The sequence below is a fragment of the Cicer arietinum genome, chromosome 2 (genome assembly GCF_000331145.2).
Source record: "Cicer arietinum cultivar CDC Frontier isolate Library 1 chromosome 2, Cicar.CDCFrontier_v2.0, whole genome shotgun sequence".
Lineage (NCBI taxonomy): Eukaryota > Viridiplantae > Streptophyta > Magnoliopsida > Fabales > Fabaceae > Cicer > Cicer arietinum.
In genome coordinates this window covers 41,656,038-41,670,052 of record NC_021161.2, presented here as the reverse complement: position 1 = coordinate 41,670,052, position 14,015 = coordinate 41,656,038, and the positions used below count along the sequence as shown (strand labels likewise).

At 26.5% G+C, this 14,015-nt stretch overlaps 2 protein-coding genes across 2 annotated transcripts; one reads left to right on the top strand and one right to left on the bottom strand.

Annotated features, from left to right (window-relative positions):
* The first annotated feature begins 3,514 nt into the window (after positions 1-3,514).
* LOC101495289 (eukaryotic translation initiation factor 2 subunit beta) lies at positions 3,515-8,080 on the top strand. Its single transcript, XM_004490666.2, has 10 exons — positions 3,515-3,703; positions 3,824-3,873; positions 4,387-4,498; positions 4,616-4,671; positions 4,766-4,820; positions 4,930-5,018; positions 5,755-5,900; positions 6,269-6,411; positions 7,310-7,395; positions 7,628-8,080. The coding sequence occupies exons 2-10, from the start codon at positions 3,829-3,831 to the stop codon at positions 7,703-7,705; spliced, it is 810 nt and encodes a 269-aa protein (XP_004490723.1). The 5' UTR covers positions 3,515-3,703; positions 3,824-3,828; the 3' UTR covers positions 7,706-8,080.
* Positions 8,081-8,374: 294 nt separating this feature from the next.
* LOC113785539 (uncharacterized) lies at positions 8,375-13,098 on the bottom strand. The gene is made up of 4 exons (XM_027332215.2): positions 12,848-13,098; positions 12,375-12,451; positions 9,873-10,098; positions 8,375-8,735 (listed from the first exon to the last, which is right to left on the bottom strand). The coding sequence occupies exons 1-4, from the start codon at positions 12,930-12,932 to the stop codon at positions 8,620-8,622; spliced, it is 504 nt and encodes a 167-aa protein (XP_027188016.1). The 5' UTR covers positions 12,933-13,098; the 3' UTR covers positions 8,375-8,619.
* Positions 13,099-14,015: the final 917 nt, after the last annotated feature.

Here is a 14,015-nt window from a genome sequence, read left to right as displayed (position 1 = left end):
TATATATATATATATATATATAACTTTTATATCACATCTCTATAACAAAAAAAAAAAACACATTCTAAAAAATGGTAAATTTATTTTTTTTAAATGGTTCAATTTTTTCTAAGTTTATATTTTTTATAAAAAAATATGTAAAATCAAACTTTATGTTTAAGAAGGTAAATTTTTTTTAAAAATAAAACTCACACCACTTATTGTTTTATATATATTTAACTTTTATATCATATTTCTATAACAAAAAAAAAAAACACATTCTAAAAAATGGTAAATTTATTTTTTTTAAATGGTTCAATTTTTTCTAAGTTTATATTTTTTATAAAAAAATATGTAAAATCAAACTTTATGTTTAAGAAGGTAAATTTTTTTTAAAAATAAAACTCACACCACTTATTGTTTATTTTAGAAAATTAAAGAAATCAGGATGAAGAATCTAACACAATAGAGAAATAAATAACTATATAAATAACAGTAAAAGTGAAGATTTTGTAAAGTAAAATAAATGGAATTTATTTTCCATTTATATTCTCAAGAGATATAAAATTAAAACAAGGGGAAAATGTGAACTTATTTATTGAATATGACTTCAAAATTTGAGAAATGTGATGTTTTGGGAGATAGTTTTGATAGAAAGCCAAAGATTGGAGGGAGATCATGCAAATAAATTCTTCTACCATAGATAGTTGAATTATAGCTGGTCTAATATATTTAGAGGTCTAAAATGAATTTTAATATGAAGTATAAAAGTAGATTTTTTAAATTTTAATATGATATCACTAAATTAATATAATTGATGTTTTATAATATTTATTTTTCAACTGATTTAATATTATTGAGACATTATTTTTTTGAGACCTTTTGATAAAGTAAATTTTTTATTTTTCATGAAGTTCTAAAGATGTTGTTTTAATGGTCTTACCCTAGAGCCTTTAAGTTTGAATATATTTGTGATATCTTCATATTTTAAATAAGATTTTTTGTGTTCAATTGTTAATTCTATTTAGTTTAAGTTTATATAAAAAATACATAATTAATAATTACTTAATGCGCAATAATAATAATAATAATAATTATTTCTGTGTTAACAATATGAATTTTTTTTATAAAGTAGAGTTTGTGCTAAAATAAAAAGTTTATATCTAATTCAGATCAAATTTCGAGTAGAATAAATTATTAACAAGTCAAATCAAGCTCAGACAAATTAGACTAGACTCATTTCCAGCTCTCCTCAAGGAAATGGCAATTAGCTATGAACCCAATACTAATTGGGCTATCTGGGATATAAATTGGGCCGTATGTCATTTACCTTGGTATTGGGTATGCATATTAGGCATTTTTTTATAGGAAATTTCTCTTCTCCCCTCTCTAAAATTTTCAAAAGTCCATATTTATTTATTTATTTACTTATTTTAACCCTAATAACAAATATAAATGAGATTTATTTGTATTCATCAACTCAAATGTGTAAATACTAATTTGAAATCTTTTAGAACATTTTACATCTTTAAATCGATTAATTTAGAATCAAATTTAAAATGTAAAAATTTAATATTTATATATTCAAATTGATTAGTTCGAAGAAATCCATCTGAACTTGATTTAGAAAGTGTTAAAATTGGCAAAGAAAAAAAAATATTTTAAGTGGCTTTTGAGAATGTTGGGGTGGGATGAGAAATTTCCATTGTTTTTTTGTAAAAGGTAGTATATTTTTATGTAGATATGTTAATGAGTACATGTAAACTCATGAACTAAGACATCCAAACAAATTCAATCTGCATTTTGATTCGGGTCTAACCAGAACTAATCCATTTAAATTTAATGATGTTCAGTTCGAATAGCAAATTTAACACTTTGAAACTGTAAATCCGTAAACTAACTTATTGACATGACATATATATTTTATTTTTATTTTTTATGTATAGTTAAAATTTAGTTGTTGAATTATATTTGAGAATTTGTTGCTAATTTAATTAATTTAAGTGTCTTATTATTTTTATGGATGTATTTTAAGTATTAAATGATATATTATAATATAGTTTAAGTGTTTATGAATGTATTTCAAGTATTTTATTTATATTAAATTTTTATTTTATTTATTTCCTCTAGTGGAGTTGATCATACTTTTTAGGCTAAATTACATCTGTGGTCCTTTAACTTAATCTCAGGTAACGTTTTAGTCCTTTATCTTTTTTTTTTTCCCGATCTAGTCCTTTATTCCTAAAAATATCAAATAAAGTATGAAAATATGAGTTTATTTGAAGATTTGCATTACGAATTTGATGAAATTTGTATTATATTGAAGAATATAATTAATTTTATGAGTTTTGATTGATTTTTTTTTTGAATTTTTGCATAAAAAAGGATATCATTGTTGAAATTTTAAAACATAAAATATCAAATTGTCACTTAAAATTAAAATAAATGACCAAGTCGAAAAAAAAAAGAAGATAAAGAACTAAAACGTTACCTGAAATTAAGTTAAAGGACCACGAATGTAATTTAGCCTACTTTTTAAGTATAGATTTGTATAAATTCATCACTGAGTCGCTAAACCCAACCTTTATTGATAAATTATTAACAAAAAGTTATCGACATATTGACCTTAGTTATAAAAAAAATAATACCTCTATCATATTAATTTATCTGCATATCATAATAATATTTACAACTCTAAATAAAATTTATTTCGATTAATATATGAATAAAATTTATGTAAATTCATAAATAAATATTGTACAACAATAATTTATTCTGTCCTTGGCACAAATTACACACTAATTTATATTAATTTTACTTGTCAATGAAAATATAATTTTTTTAAATAAACAATTATCTATATAATTACATTTTTATTAACTAACATTTTATTTTCATATTTCACTTCAAGAACACTAGTATTTCATTAAACTAAAATGAATATATATTAAAAAATATAAATACAAAAAATATTTTTAAAATATCAAGATCTGATTTTACCATAGCACAAATATTTGTATAATTATTTTGAAATTGATGATACAACATTTGAAAATTTATTAAAATTTATTGCTAATTTAATTGATTTAAGTGTTTTATTATTTTTATGGATGTATTTTAAGTATTGAATGATATGTTATAATATAGTAAAGTGTTTTTGTGAATATATTTTAAGTATTTTATTTATATTAAATTTTTATTTCATATATTTCCTGAAGTGCAGTTGATCATACTTTTTCAACATAGATTTGTATAATTTCAGCATCTTGAGAGTCTAACTGCTAGACAATTTTATTCAAATAAACAATTATTTACATAATTATATTTTTATTAATTAGCATTTTATTTTTATAATTCATTTAAAGAACAGTCTTTCAATAAACTAAAATGAATATACATTCAAAAAATACAAATACAAAACATCTTTTCCAAATAAACAAGATCTTATTTTACCATAGCATATAATATCGATGAATGATAATACCTTATTGAATAATAATGTAAAAATGTTTTACCTTTTATTAGTTGAACTCTAAATAATATTGGTAATTTATTTATTTAATTTTACCATAAAAAATGAGGGAGTAATATTTTTTTACCCCAAGACCCAATTTAGGTTTTACTTTCTTCCTCTACCTCTTCCAGCGGCATCTCCTCCGTCCAACACCACTCCTTCAATCTCAGTCATCCTTCGCCCAACATACGCGACACAACTTTGACACTGGTGATTGATCTCAACGACTATTCGTCATGATATTTTTTTCATTTTAATTTTCGTCTGAATTTTTCATTTGAATTTTGATCTGAATTTATGATGTTCCAATTTTGATTTATTTGTATTCAGCAAACATGGCAGATGAATCGCAACATGATTTGAAGGAAGAGGTTGCAGATGTAAGTTTATTTATTAATTACTTTCCCCATTCTTATTTATAATTTTGGTTTATTTAATTTCGCAGTTGTAAATTGGTAATTTTTTATGACGCTATTTTGATTTGTAATGCATAATATCTTGCTCAGTTAATTGCTTCATTAGTTAGCAGCGTTATCAAATAGTGGCAGCGTAGCGAATGTTCTGCGATATGTTATTTTGTACAAAGTGTTGTCATATAGAAGCTATAATGGCATTGTAAGAATCCGAACTAATAGCTAATATTCCATGATATGCTATTTAGTACAAAGTGTTGTCATATAACAATTATAATGAAGTTGTAAGAATTTGGTCAAATAGGTAATTTTCCACGATATACTATAATATCGAATAGAAGCTATAATGGCGTTGTAGCAATGTAGTATAGTGGAATTTGAATACATTGCTATTTTCTGCGATTGGCAACACTGGTGGTTGGTGCTTCAGTTTGTGGTAAAAATGCACTATCTTATGCTTTTTGAATTACTGAATTGCAGATTGCACCGTTTGATCCTACTAAGAAGAAGAAAAAGAAGAAAATTACAATTGTTGATCCTGTGGATGATGAATCGGTGGACAAATTGGCCGAGAAGACAGAAAATCTGTCAGGTATGTAAAATATAGTAACAGGCATTAGCAATTTCATGTTAAGGTTTATGTTTCCAATGTTATTTGAAATTGTGCTTAGGCATTGTTGATTGATTTGTAATAGCTATTCATTTGCAGTTTCTGATGGGATTGATACTTCATTTTCGGGTTTGAAAAAGAAGAAGAAGAAGCCTGTGAGTCTAGTCTTTTTCTAGAGTTGAAGTTTTTTGTGGCTAGATTTGTTTGATGGAAGCAATTTGACACTTGAAGTTTGTTATTTGGTTGTAGGTTGAAATCAGTAACTTAAATGATGAGAGTGGAGATGTAATTGAAGATTTGGAAGGTAAATACTCAAATAAATGAATAGAAGTTTTTGTATTGATAGTGGTCTGTGTGCTTTGTTCTGAGAAGGCTAATGAATACTAAACATTCGGTGGATTTTATTGATTTAGATCATGCTGAAGATGAAGAAGAAGAAGCACTTGCTTTGCATCCTCGTTATCCTTGGGAAGGGAGTGACCGTGATTATGAATATGAGGAGGTATGTCATATTTTGTGCTTTCTGATGTACGGCTATATCGTATTAATCTATCCCTTTCAATGTTAATTTGAATTTTCTGTTCACTTAACTTTCATCTAGTCCCAAAAGTATTTCTGAGCTGATTTTACTTCTCATCTATATTCAAATTATTTATATTCTGGTTCTTACGGGTCTCCTTTTATATGTCTCCAGATTAGTTTAATTGACTGTGTTTGGGCCTTCTAATGGGCTGATGTTTTATGTCTAGACTTTTGTGTGCTTAAATTTTTAAGATTGAAGCATGTTATTTAACTATGTAGCACCGCCACTTTAGTGTGTGTTTGGTGTTCTACAATGTTGTTGTCGGACCCCATCATGACACTGATAAATATGATTACAATAAATCGTTTCTATTTTCTCAAGTTATTACTGCTGTCTACGTCTCTATGGCTCTGTGTTGTGCTTGGTGTCTGTATCTATGTCAGTGTTTTGTTGTTAATTAATGACCAACAGGAGCCTTATAAATTAATATATCTGATTATATATTGATAGAAAAAAATATGATTATATAGGATTCTACATTTATGAGTGCTTTATCCTTGTTGGATCAAACCATTTCACTTCCCTCGAACCATTAGCAGTGTCAAATTATTACCTAAAGCTTCTTTACTCTAACATGTTGAGTTTTTACTAGGAAATTGCTTCCGGTCCTCCCTACCCTTTATCTCTTGTGGATTCTGAATGACTTTTGTACCAGCTTCTTGGCAGGGTGTTTAACATTCTACGTGAAAATAATCCAGAACTTGCTGGAGATCGGCGAAGAACAGTTATGAGGCCTCCTCAAGTTCTTCGTGAAGGCACAAAGAAAACTGTGTTTGTGAATTTTATGGATCTATGCAAAACGTATGTTGATATTTATCTGTCTCTTTTTTGGCACTTTACAGTGTATACACACACATATCCTGAACTTCCACTAGATGCCAACAAGTGGTTATAAGCTAGCGTATCTTTAGAACTTAACAATACTTGTACAAATGTTTGAATGCCAGCAATATAACATTTGAGATTTGAGCCATTTTTATTAACCTAGCGGTTCTATTTGGCAAGTGGTTATTATCACCTTTTGGTGATTTTTTATTCACTTGTTGAGCTTGTTGTATCCCCCTTCTTTTTTAATTCGACATATCAGAAACCAATTTTTCCATCCTCAATACTCCCCTCCTGTTAATGTGCTGGTGCCTAATATCTGTGCTGTTTACCATATCTTTCAGGATGCATCGACAGCCAGACCATGTTATGGCTTTCTTGCTTGCTGAACTGGGTACTAGTGGCTCCCTAGATGGACAGCAAAGATTGGTTGTAAAGGGAAGATTTGCACCAAAGAACTTCGAAGGAATTCTGCGACGATATGTCAGTAAGTATTTGTTTTCAATATTTAATAATCTGTATTTCAGAAAATGGAAAGGTTGGTAAGCATCAAAGTTCTGTTGTTATCAGGGCCTGTAGATGGTAAGGCCAATAAGGCGACAGCCTTAGGCACCGATTTCTACCCACTTTAGGAGTTGCTACTGACAAATGACCATGCTTCTTAAAAATAAAAAAACCAAACTCCACATCAATTGCTACTCAACCATTTGCTTTCTGTTTGCAAAAGTTGATTTTTATGTATGAAGTTTTGTTTCACGTCATAATAACTAATTCTTATTCACATTTCTTTTGCGCAAGTCAAAACACTATTATCAACATGGCTTTGCTTTATTTTGCTATTTTTATTTATTTATTTATTTTCTTTTTTAATTTATTTTGATATTTTAAAAAGTGTCATTCCTTATTTTCTTAATTTTAGTTTGTCTAAAGAATAATTTAATTGATTTTTTTATGATTGACAGATACTATATTTTTATATAACATATCTTACATTAAAAATACTTTCCAATAATTCGTTTAATTTTTAACTTTCATGTGAAATTAAGTAGGGTAAACTATTTTTGAATAGTAAATTAAAAAAATATTTTTATATCAAAGTTTATGATTATCCTTTTCTATTATAATTTTTCCTTGCATTGTAAAACCAAAAATGCTTACAATATTGCTAATTCAACTAAAGAATTAATTATATTTAGTCTTTAAAAGAATATTGACTTAGGCTTCAAAAACTCTACACACGGCCCTGGTTGTTATTTGTGCTTTCTGTTGCATTATATATTTTCCGGTATTCTTTAAATAAATTCATCCAAGCAGAACATGAAGTTTGTAATTTAAGGTTATTGTACTCGCTGTCGGTTAACATTGTTTTACATTCTTTTCCTCAGATGAATATGTTATTTGTCTTGGATGCAAGAGTCCAGATACAATACTTTCCAAGGAGAACAGGCTCTTCTTTCTCCGGTGTGAGAAGGTGAATTTTCTTTTCACCTTTTTGCTTGCTTTCATTGTTTTCCCATATGGTTTAACACACAATCTTCCCCCGCCCCTTCCTCCACAATAAAAACATCTCAAGAAATGATGATATCTTACAATCAGTTCATTTTTTTTGTTTCAACTATCTGAATGTTTTTCGATGATTAGTTCGCTCAATTTGTGATCCTACTAGTTTAGTTATATCTATAATACTGGTTTATTGCTTGCAGTGTGGATCAGGAAGATCAGTTGCTCCAATCAAAGCTGGTTTTGTTGCTCGTGTTGGCCGTAGGAATGCAGGGACATGATTTGGCCCTACTTTTTAGCCTATGTTTAGAAATCCAGTGATCTACTGCCTACACACATTCAGTCTCTCCTTATAAGTGTAGCACACAAGTTGACAGCATTATTCTTAACAAATGCACATTTATTTGTGTCGAAACTCTGGAGGGAATGAACCCTTACACTTCTAATATTGTTTGTTGTGGTAATGCCTTCTTTAATGGATAACCATTGTTATCCTTTTTTGGGTGCAAATACGATTCTTTCAATTAAACTGATAGTTCATACTATTTGAGGTATTTAGGCCATTTAGAAAATAATTGAAACTGCACTATTGGAGTGTTGGTTAATGGTTTGTAAAGGAGTATGTGAATATAACTACCAGTAATCTTATTCTTTCAGATTTTTCGTAGCTTTTTTTTTTGCATTGTGGGAAATAAAATAAAAAAGTGATCATGGTTTGGTATATATTTTTCCAAAAATTGTACTGTATTAATTGTAAAAATATGTCTCAACACCTTCTATGTATTAATTATAAAAAAAAGAATCATTATTTCTGTAGCTGTTGTTTATGTGAATTTCTTGGATGCAAACCATTTCACTGATCAGTAATCAATCATTTTTTTCAAAAAAGTAATCACAGTCATATATTGTGCTCATCTTCATTTGAGCATAATTTTAACTATCAAATTTTATGGTAAGGAATTAAAACAAAAATCACATTATATATTAACTAACAAATGTCCTAAGAGCACATGTTAATATGAATTACCACAACATTGCTGCTTATTTATTTGTATATGAATACACAAATTTTTTTTATGCAATATTATCAGTGACATCTAATTCAATAAATGTGACCATTCTAAAAAGTTTGAATTTGTATCTGCCATTTCATCCTCTGCCTCCATAATCCACTGGGTCATGGCTTAGAAAACTGTCACACACCAAAGGTGGCAATGAAGGTCATTGTCATTAGTGTTGAAATAAGTGGCATATAAATTCTTCCATACAAACTTGTGGCGCTGTTAGGATTCTTATACTTTGTATCAAAACCTGCATAATCAGAAGCAACAAAGTATATAATTAAAATTTAATTTTGGCACCAAAGATTGAGAAAAATTGAATTTTCTCCAATGTACATGTTTTAATTTACTTTACCATATTATATTTCTACAATTTTTTCATTATTTAGAGATAAAAATATGATTGGTCAAATAATAATTAATTGTGGTTTAATTATATTTTCATTTGTTTCACCAACGTGTGGTTTTAGTCTTAGTAGTTTCATTTGCTTAAGTGGGATCTATGTACCTTTTAATTTCTACCAAATAATTTTGGTACAAACATTATATTCAAAATTTAATTGGAAGGTTGATCTAAACCATAATTTTTAATTAATGTGTCAACAATAATACATTTATTTTTTATTTTTTTACCATTAATAGCAATATGACATGGATCATGATTATTACAACCATACAAAAAATATATTTGGATCTGATGAAATAAAAAACATATATTTTATAAATAAACTGGTTAACTATTATATATTTTCTACTAATAATATTTACTTTATATGTTCTTTTGGTCACCTCAAAAATGCTAATTCAATTCACTGAATTTTGTTTTAAAATGAAGAAATATTATTAGGAGGACCAAATTTGCTTAATTGGAAAAGTATAAGAACTTAATTGAAGTAATTGAAATTATGAGGATGAAAATCACAAATTGATAAAACTATAGGGACACAAAACACATAACATAGTGTAAATATATATATATATATATATATATATATAGACTAATTTGTAATTTTAATAAAATTAAGATAAGTTTAGAGGGTAAGTAAGTTACCTTCTGAGGAGATATGTCATCATAAACACAAATTGAACCACCATAAAAAATTGTCAATTGAGTAGGTGTACCATTTGATTTGGAACAATTCCTATTCCTATGATAAAAAAATAAAGAATTCTTAGTATATATATATATATGCCAGTAAAGCTCTTTGAAATAAAAAAAATTATTTAGTATTGTTGACTATTTTGTAAGGAAAATTGTCTTTCATATTATTTTTTAAAATTCTCATATTTGGAAAAATATGTAGTAGTGGAAATAGCTATTTTTGTATAGTAAGTGGAAATAGCTTTTGATGATATATAAATTTAGATGTAATGTTTATGGTGTTACCTTTAAGTACATCGCAAGCATTAATTGTAACATTCTTGACAAAGGAGATGTGTGCTTTTGTTGCAAAATGGAAATCTTTCTTGACATCTTGGATACATTTGAAAACCAACAATGTGTGATCATAGCAACCATTCGTACAGAAGTCTTTGATTTCTGAGTCTTGCACATTTAAAGTGCCATTTAATGTGATTATGTAATTGGTTTTGTGGTTGCAAGCATTTGATTGCTACATATACATGCATTTTGAAGTAAGCATGAGCATTATTGAGTGAAGAGATTAAATATAATTGATAATGAATAGCAATGATATAGTGATCAAAGAGAAAAGTTTCATAGCATAAAGATATAATGAATTGCGATGATATAACTTGTTTGTTTTTTTGTTTTTTTAGATATATAATATATGATATGATATATTAAAGAATTGTGATTTGTTGACCACGTATTAAAGAGTTGTGATTTGTTGTGGACGTAAAATATAGTTTTTAATCTCAAAAACAAAAACAATAACAAGAAAATATTAAATTTCAGTAACGTGGGCTTGTTTGATTTTCTACTCAAAAATTATTTTTTATTTTTAAAAATTAAAAAATTTGTTTGTTAATAAAATTTTGCAAAAATGTTTTTAAAATTGTTTTGTATTTATTAGTTTTTAAAATTAAAAAAGTAAATCAGGTGAGAGGTATTTTACTTTCCAATTTTAAGTTCTAGTTTTGTTGACTAAAAATAGAAAACACAGAAAATGATAAATTTTCATTAATGGAAATTCTATAATATTGCACAACTTGAAAATATAAAAAATATGTATTATCATTTTCCTCTATTGATCAAGATGTGTATGTGAATGTTTTGAACTGCCAAACCCACAACCTTCTTTTCGTGTTTCAAATTTCAACTAGTCTTTTTTATTTTATGATATCCAACATATACATTTGTAGAGAAAAAAAACTGCTTTTCCTTATTTAATATTTTTAAAACAAAAATTAATAATTCTAAAATACATGTTTTTGTTAAATAATTATAAATATTGTCAAAAATATTTATTGTATTTTTTTCTGACAATTTCTTTTTTGTAATTATAATACAATAAAATATACTTAATGTCTGTGGATGTAAACTTTTCACAATCATGAATAGTAATATTTTATTTATTTTGTAGGATAAAATGTTATCGTGTCTACTTTATAATAAAATTTTTATTTAGTTAGAAATTTGACTCAAGTTCGATACAAATATTTTTTAACAAGAACTTGACTAAGTTCGGATTTATAAAAAATTCGGTTCAACTCGTTAACTCGAATCACATAACTCAAAAATTAAATATTTTAGACTTTTTATCTTTTAATATTATTTTTCAAATAAAATAACTGTATAATTGAAAAATATAAATATAAGTTAAATCTATAAAAAGTTCCTATTTATAAAAAAAAAAGTTATTTTTATAAGATACACGAAATCTTTAACATAAATGTCTAACTATTATAAATATAAACATGTTCAATCAACAATTACCAAAGATTGAATACGTGAACAACAACCTTGGTAGTACTAGCCTAACACATAATATAAATATTTTACTTTTTCCAAAAATATTAGCAACAATACTAATATTTCAATTATATATACCTTTATATAATGGAGCTGTTGATGAAATAAATCAATTAAACTATATATAATTTAAGTTCAATTTATTTAGTTAACATACTCAACTTTCAATTCAAATTTAACTCATTGAATTCACGAATCAAATTCTAACGAATAAATTATTAAATCTAGTTGACTCTCAAACATGTTCCACATACAATATGTATTACTTGGTTCCTTAGTAGATTTTATAATATAAATGGTATATTTGAGTGACACTTTTATTTATTTTTATTATTATAATTAATATAATTGATAATTGAAATAGAAGTTTATAAAAATATCATGAATTTCATATTTTTATTTAATATAATAAATTTTATATTTGAAATGTTATTCAAACTAAAATAAAAGATATTAAAAGAGAATGATTATAAAAAATAAAATATGTATCAAACAACTTTTTGTGTTTTTAGTTTTCAATTTCACATAACATTTTAAAAATATAACTGTACCAAACAAGTTATTATTTTTTATTTCTAAAACAGTTTTTTTTAAATAAAATTATCAAACATATATTTTTGTTTACTTCTTGAAAATATTTTTTTAAACTGAAAAACCAAAACTATTTCAAACAGGCCCGTAGTATTTATTTTTGTTTCCAAATACCAATTTGATTAAAAGTGATAAAAAAGAGTTCGTTTGAAAAAATCACACTAAATTTTATATCTTGTTTTCAAAATTTAAAAATACAAACATGAATCATTTTCACTTCAAACTAAATTTTGTTTCTACAAAAAAAAAAAAAAAACTTCAAACTAAAATTTAACCAAATTAATTTTTATAAATTTAATTTCAATCAAAATTACGTCTAACGAACACTCATTCTAAAGCACATACATCTTATTTGCTACTTACATTCATCAAGCAGAAGTAAGCACTCCTCCAACTCTCAAAAGGACTTAGATTGACATTTCTTCTTGGTTGCTTTGTATCTGAAAGGAGACACAAAAATGTAAGTTTTTTTTGCTCTTCAAATTTGATTAAGGAGGAAGAAAGAGTAGAGTAAACATTCATCTTGATACTTCAATGTGCGAAATATTGTCACTATAATATCTAAACTATCGAAATTATAAATATATTTCCAATATATATTTTGTTAGTAATTTTTTAGGCTAAAATGATCAATGAAAAACATATATGAAGATTAAACTGATTAACTAAAAACATATTTAAGGATTAAAATGATTTATAAATAACATATTTATGTAATTTTTGTTTGTTTGTTTGTAATTTTGATACATTTAAAGACTATTATAACATAACGTCACACATTCATAGACTAAAATATTTGTTTAGTTAAACAAAAAGTGAGATAAGATAGTACTAACTTTCGGCATTGGCGGGGTTGAAGAGCATGACGATTAATATCCCCAAAGAAATCCAAACAAGGAAGCTATTATTGACATTCTTCATTATTATTCCTTAATGATCAAATTAAGGACAATTAGCTGACTATGTGTTTATGAATGAATCCTAGCTTTGCCTTGCAATAGACATTTATTTATATCATGATTTAGAACAACATTTGTTGAGATTAAAACTAGGAAATGTGTTGTTATTTCGGCATATGCTTAGAATATGGAATCAAACATTTGTGATACAAACAAGGGAACTTGAAGTTTTAGAAACATACTACTATATAATAACAAAATGGAGGTTTTGCATCAAGACAAAATGTAACATGTTTTGGAGCATTCTGTCGTAAATTAAGAGGTGAAATACAATGATTACATCGTCCTAGGCGAACATGCCTCAAGTATATTTCTTCAATTTTATACAAGTGATACATGAAAACATTGGGCCTTGCATAGAAAGAAGCAGGAGTTTCTATTTGAACCCCATTTTCGGAAATACACCTCCCCGCCTCTTTTAATTTTTTCCAAGAATACCACCGTCTTTTCTTAAAGATATTGTAAATTAACTATATTAACTATTTATTAATTAAGAATCTTAATTGATTAGTAATAAAATTAATTAATAAAATTAATAGTTTTTTGTTTTGTTTAAAGTGATGATTCAAGTGGCCTGGCTCACCAACCATTTCTGTTGACAAAGATGCAACATTACGGGCTTGGTGGGCCATACATTGTTGTTATCAACACATTTGTGAGTTTTGTACCAGGCACCCCCCCAATTTGACCTGCCACCCCCCACTATTTTTTAAAGACTAAAATACCCTTTTGTAAAACAGTATAATATTATTTTAAAAATTACCATTCAGATTTCACACCCCACCACCTTCGAAAATTTACAAAAAAAAATGTTGGATTCGAAACTTTAAATTTTCGAAATGAATTTTAGTAAGTTACTCGAAAATTTTGCTATTTTAAAATCTTCGAAATGCAGTTTATTTAAAAAAAAGACAAAATTTCGAAACTTTGGATAAATGCCAAATTTTCGAAATAGACAGTATTCGAAACTTTGCTTGCATTTGAAAGTTTCGAAATAGAGTTATGCTTCGAACATTTGGCTTTTGATGAAACCTTCGAAATGTAG